The following is a 5,998-nucleotide window of genomic DNA, read 5'->3' as shown; positions in this document are numbered from 1 at the left end:
ATCTACTTGAGTACACTAACGAAGTATTCGTACTTCGTTACTTCCCATCTCTGGGAAACACTCAGTTCACATTTGAAGCTCATGAAAAGTCTCTCATCCCTGTGCAACATTTTTCGGCAAACACAATAATATTGACCTTAAAACCAACACTGAACACATGGGGGACTACAGGGTCTCTCACATGGAGAATAAGGGAGTTCGGGCTGTTGGGGGGAAAAAAACTAAAAAAGAATGCTACCCTGTTGGTGCACTAAGCAAAGCTACAATCATCAGCATGATTTACAACAACACACACACGGTCAAACGTCACTTCAACACCTTCACTACAGCCCAGTCTGGAGCCAAGCTGCTCATAATGTGCCGTTGAATACCACAATACACTACCCAATAGACTACACTATAGACGTATGACATTACAGATCAAGTTGGTGGGCTGAATGACTTTTGGCATTAAAGTTTGTTAATCTATCACACACAAACACACACACATTAACAAACACAAAGACACACACGCACAAATAAATTACATAATGTTATATTATGTTCTTCAACTGCTCCATGTCAACTCTCAAGTCTACCCAGCCTTCATGCTTTCTGTACCTTCATCATCACCAACATCATCATCATCATCATCCTCCCTCTCTCTCTCTCTCTCTCTCTCTCTCTCTTTCTCTCTCTCTCTCTTCTCCTTCTCCGTCTTCTTACTCAGTCTTCAGGGTAGATCTGTTCCAGCCAAGGCTTCATTACAAACTTCTTGCCGTCAAAGTCGGAGAAGTACAGGTCAAGGGTGGGGATCTCCGGCTGAGAGCACACACACACACACACACACACACACACACGTCTGTAATCCAATGCCATTCTATACAGTATAGTGCATACAGTTTTGTGACAAGTAGAATGATGACAAATAGAAAGGTGTAATGTATAAATCCTGGATAATAAAATTAATTTCAAATAACATGGTTTTGCAAGTGAGCAGGTGCCTGTGTGTGTGTGTGTGTGTGTGTGTGTGTGAGAGAGAGCGTGTGTTTTTTATACCTTGTATCCTCTGATTCGCCTCAGAGCTGACTGGGGTAGATATCCCACCATAATAGAGGATGAGGCAGGGCCACTAAACACAACCTTATAATGAGGACTATCTACTGCACTCTGCAGCTACTCACACACACACACACACATGCAGGCACACACACACACACACATGCAGGCACACACACACACACACACACACACACACACACACACATGCATCACACACACACACAGGCAGCACACGCACACACACAGGCAGCACACGCACACACATAGACATAGACACACAACACAAATATGGGGACATTTTTAGCATTGATAGTTGAATATGTAATTCTGTACAACTAGTATTTTTTACAAAATGTAAGACACTTTTCTGCCAGGCTCATGTGTCTATGTGTATGTGTATGTACCAGTGTTTCCCATACATTGACTTATTTGTGGCGGCCCACCACAATATCAACATTGACCACCACACAATGACTTTGCATGTTGTACTTTAATTTGGATGGAATTTGTTTATTGTAGAGATATGTGCACCTTTGCACAGCCTCCCCTTGTCTCTCAACAAACCTACATGCATGTTTAAAGAAAACATTAACAATCCTGCAATTGTTGTCATAAAAGTCCACTGGCTAAATCGTGCTTAAACCTGCATCATAACCACGCTGCGCTAATTGGTTAAAAACAGTTAATTCTGCAAACCTATGACATGTGTGTGTTGTCTATGACATGTGTGTACTTGTCTATGTGTATGTGTATTTGTCTATGTGTATGTGTTGTCTATGTGTATATGTATGTATGTGTATTTGTCTATGTGTATGTGTATTTGTCTATGTGTATGTGTTATCTATGTGTATATGTATGTATGTGTATTTGTCTATGTGTATGTGTTGTCTATGTGTATATGTATGTATGTGTATTTGTCTATGTGTATGTGTATTTGTCTATGTGTATGTGTTATCTATGTGTATATGTATGTATGTGTATTTGTCTATGTGTATGTACTGTATGTGTATTTGTCTGTGTCTGTGTATGTATGTGTAATTGTCTGTGTCTCTGCCAGGCTCATTTGTCTATGTGTATGTGTGTGTGTTTGTCTATGTGTGTATGTATGTGTATTTGTCTATGTGTATGTAGAAATGGATATACGTACCTCTGGCTGTGTGTATCTTTTCTTGATCCAGTTTGGCGGCGCCCGCAGCTCAGCATCCCAGCCAACGATCACACCAACCATGTTGTTCTGATTCTCCATGACAACATGACCCACCCGGTGCAACACATACATTGGCCGCGGGCTGTGGACATCTTTTGAGGCTGTCACACACACACACACACACACACACACACACACACATTTAAAACATGTTTTCCCATATTTACTCAAACATTTAAAATGTTAGCCTAATATCTCTATTTGGTGACCAATGCCATATGTCAAAATCAATATGATTCAAGCCCCCCTTAGGTCTGTTTGCATTCCTTACTCTACTATCAAAAGTAAATAAAACTGTAGCCTACTGTTACACCAACACATTGTAAATAATACTTCTTTATTATGCTATCAAAAGTAAATAAAACTGTAGCCTACTGTTACACCAACACATTGTAAATACAACTGTAGCCTACTGTTATACACCAACACATTGTAAATAAAACTGTAGCCTACTGTTACACCAACACATTGTAAATAATACTTTTTTATTCTGCTATTAAAAGTAAATAAAACTGTAGGCTACTGTTACACCAACACATTGTAAATAATAGTGTAAAATGAAGCTCCTCAGCTATTGACCCTTACAAAAAAGAACTTTAATAGGAATCTTGGAAGTATTGTAGTAACCTTATAGGAATACTATAGTATTTTGGGACATACTATAGAAGTATTATCATATTTTGCAAAATAGAAGTAGCCTATAAGAATGAACTACAGGAACATTATAGAGGGTAAGGATATTAGAGGTATTTCAAACATCACAGAAGTAAGGGGTGAATGATCAAGTCATTCACAACGGATTAAAATCAAAGAAATGAAAAAAGTTATCCTGTGTGTTTCATTATTATTCTTATAATAACAAAGACATGGGTAACGGGCTTATTCGTCTTACCTGCAAAGTAACCAAGGTCGTTGTCCTGGAGCAACTCCTCGAGGGGAGGGGAGCCATCATCCACATCCTCCACTTCCTCAGGATCGTCAAAGAGCCTGGAAAAGCTGCTATCTTAAATGTTCATAATTTCCGAAGGCCATGGCGGGTATGGTGCACTTCACTGTAATTATTCTAAATGTATTAATTATCTGTCTATATGTCGCCTGTAGAGCATATTGAAACAACTGTTGTTGTTTTTCATCGAGCCATATAAATAAAGTTGACTTAACTTTCTGTGAAAGGAACTAACTCACGTCACTTTGGGCACCCACGACGTTGCCCACTCAATCCAAGCGCTGGCGTTCAGGTAAGAGGAGCTGAGGTCATTCCAAGCTCTCAGAAAACTACAGGGCAGAGAACAGGAAATCATTGAAACACTCCAGCACACACAGGGTGATCAGAGAGAGGGGGAAAAGTTGCCTCCTGCCTTTTAATACTGTGGTAGCGCTCTGCCGCTGACACGCTGCTCCATTTGGAGATGAGGTACTGCGCGGGCAATGCCGAGAGAAGAAGCGCCAGTTGTAGTATGGTTGTTGCGGTGATCTGCGGCATTGCTTCGCCACCTGCGAACACGGACGAGGAAGACCACACAGCGCTGCGGTCAGTGCTGAACGCAAGTGCAAACCGAAGAGCAAATCCAAATATAGTTGATTCGAGCGGCATGGAAGCCGAGTTTACAGAATCAATTTGAGAAGATAAGGAAAGTTTGTAATTGATTTAAATATGTCGTAGGCTACATATAGAATAAAGTTGATTTACAATATTATAATGAGGTTAAAGTCATAGCTACATTTTGAACAAACACCCTAATATCTTACCTTACGATAGGTAAGCTGACTGAAATTTGTTTTCCAGACTTCACGTTTCAAACTACCTACATTGAACTAGTCAAATATTGACTCATCAGTCATTTTAAACTGGTCATGTTAAAATGGTTTACCAGCTACACCGTTTAGCTATACGTGGAGTCATGGCGTGTCCCCACTTAAAAGTTTGTTATAATATTTGCATGAGTGTGTTCTGTTTGTCAGTTTCGGTCAGGCACCTGCGCATTTATATTTACAAAAAACTGCCAGGAGGCGCACGCGTCCAATGACCGTCCTACACGAATAAAGGCGCGTGTCTCTCGCGCCGCCACGTCAGGGGTGCCCCACGCGGATGTGTTTAGCAGGCGCTGTGTTAGCACAGTGACACGAGATGGCAGTATCCTCACAGGAATGGATCTATATAGTGTATCCTACGGGCACGGTCAGACATATTTTACAGTTGAAAAATGTGTGGTTAAAATAATGACATGGAAAGCAATGACTGAGGGACAGCATTGTAAACACAACTGTTTATTTCTTTAAAATATCAGTATGAACTAATATGACAGCAGTACTCCCTACACATACATTCTATGCTTATGTTTTTTTGCATTTACTTTTTTATATAAAAGTATACAAACTAACATATAAAGTCCTCTAATCCAATCTCCGTGGAAACCAGAGGACAGTAAAGCCTCTTCCCAAACCTCACACAGAGAGAATTCTGGGAAAGGTTGCATGCAGCCCCCCCACCCCCCGCTTGACCTCACGCCTCACATCGCAGGGCTCTACAGGTCAGATGATGGGTGGGTAGCGTGATGTCAAATCCTGTGAAGCACTCCATTGCTTTGTAGGGGTTAGAGGTGGGATATCATAATGGGTATCATAGTCAAAGGAGTATAAAAATACGTACACTCACAAACCTACACACAACACACTGGTGCCAAAGAGGTTGGACACACACACAAACTCACACACACTCTTTCTCTCTTTCACACACACACACAACCACCAGGCTATGGTTCACCAAAACCAGCTTAAAAAAAAAAAAAAGACATTCTGAGACATTCACAACTCCACACCACCACAGAGCTCCATTTGGCAACTTCAAAATAAAAAAACGTAATCATTACTTTTTAAAAAAAGGAGAAATAAAACCAAATGTCCAATAAACCACAGAAGAAAACCCACTGTTTCGGCTGACCAGGTCAGATAAGGAGTGTATCTGTTCCAGAGGACTCTCTGAAGTTGAAGTTCACATCAATCCAGATTCACAAAAATAGACCAGTCCACACTAAAATCCAGATCTCAGTCCTTCCAAGACAGACGCAGATCCAGTGAAAAGTCAGTACAGTCCTCTTTGGCTGTGGGGTGATCACAAAACAATGGGGCCGCGTGAGTCCAGTCCACACAGGCCCATGATGAGGAGGGAGTGAGTGGAGGGCTAAACCATGTCTTACAGTGGTACCTGTGGACCAGAACCTCACTGGGGAACAAAGACGGTACCAAGAAGGAGCCATAGATATTCCAGAATCCTCTCTCTCTCACACAAACGCACATGCGTGCACACACACACACACACGGTTGGGGAAATTGAAGGCACAATCAGAACGAACAATATTCAGTCCAAACATGGACACAGAAACAGGGCATCCTCTCATGGTCATTTCCAGTCGTACACACTAAGTTCAGGCCCAGCCATACAGGACAGCATGAGAAAAGACCTCAAACTGGGCTGTTTACAAAGGGAATTACATATAAAAATGTACACAAGTCCTCTGAACCTATTTGCACAACATACAGCACACCCCAGGTTTGTAAGTGCATAATCATGTACTAAGACACTCATACATGTACCTTGTGTATTTCAAAAGGTACCAAGAAAAAGTCTTGGATGGACACACACACACACACACACAATGATGTCATATTTCTGTTAAAATAAAATGGCATACTGTCACATCTTGTAAACATGACTGCATCACTGCCTCTCTCTCTTGCCGACACACACAC

At 41.2% G+C, this 5,998-nt stretch overlaps 2 protein-coding genes across 3 annotated transcripts in view; both read right to left on the bottom strand.

Moving 5' to 3' along the window:
• Positions 1 to 519: 519 nt before the first annotated feature.
• On the bottom strand, positions 520 to 4,221 carry si:dkey-261l7.2 (uncharacterized protein LOC569751 homolog). Of its 2 annotated transcripts, none has more exons than XM_048251301.1 (7): positions 3,998 to 4,221; positions 3,607 to 3,742; positions 3,434 to 3,523; positions 3,141 to 3,244; positions 2,189 to 2,349; positions 1,039 to 1,155; positions 520 to 801 (listed from the first exon to the last, which is right to left on the bottom strand). In XM_048251301.1, the coding sequence occupies exons 2-7, from the start codon at positions 3,729 to 3,731 to the stop codon at positions 706 to 708; spliced, it is 693 nt and encodes a 230-aa protein (XP_048107258.1). In that variant the 5' UTR covers positions 3,732 to 3,742; positions 3,998 to 4,221; the 3' UTR covers positions 520 to 705. The 2 variants fall into 2 exon arrangements, with proteins under 2 accessions (XP_048107258.1, XP_048107259.1); XM_048251302.1 differs by having other exon boundaries at positions 3,141 to 3,235.
• Positions 4,222 to 4,503: 282 nt separating this feature from the next.
• LOC125298810 (pleckstrin homology domain interacting protein) overlaps positions 4,504 to 5,998 on the bottom strand; it is an 81,869-nt gene continuing 80,374 nt past the window's right edge. Inside the window, 1 exon segment of the mRNA XM_048249677.1 lies at positions 4,504 to 5,998. This exon segment is cut by the window's right edge and continues 1,788 nt beyond it. The gene's annotated coding sequence lies outside the window, so the exon portion shown is untranslated.

Source organism: Alosa alosa, chromosome 8 (assembly GCF_017589495.1).
Source record: "Alosa alosa isolate M-15738 ecotype Scorff River chromosome 8, AALO_Geno_1.1, whole genome shotgun sequence".
Classification (NCBI taxonomy): domain Eukaryota; kingdom Metazoa; phylum Chordata; class Actinopteri; order Clupeiformes; family Clupeidae; genus Alosa; species Alosa alosa.
Note: the sequence above shows the minus strand (reverse complement) of the source record. Positions and strands in the feature narration are given on the sequence as shown.

Coding starts and splice junctions, on each gene's coding strand:
- si:dkey-261l7.2 (XM_048251301.1), bottom strand. CDS start 3,731: ATGCCGCAGATCACCGCAACAACCATACTACAACTGGCGCTTCTTCTC. Junction 3,524..3,606: donor CGCTACCACAGTATTAAAAG/GCAGGAGGCAAC, acceptor TCTGCCCTGTAG/TTTTCTGAGAGCTTGGAATG. Junction 2,350..3,140: donor CGACCTTGGTTACTTTGCAG/GTAAGACGAATA, acceptor TGTGTGTGACAG/CCTCAAAAGATGTCCACAGC.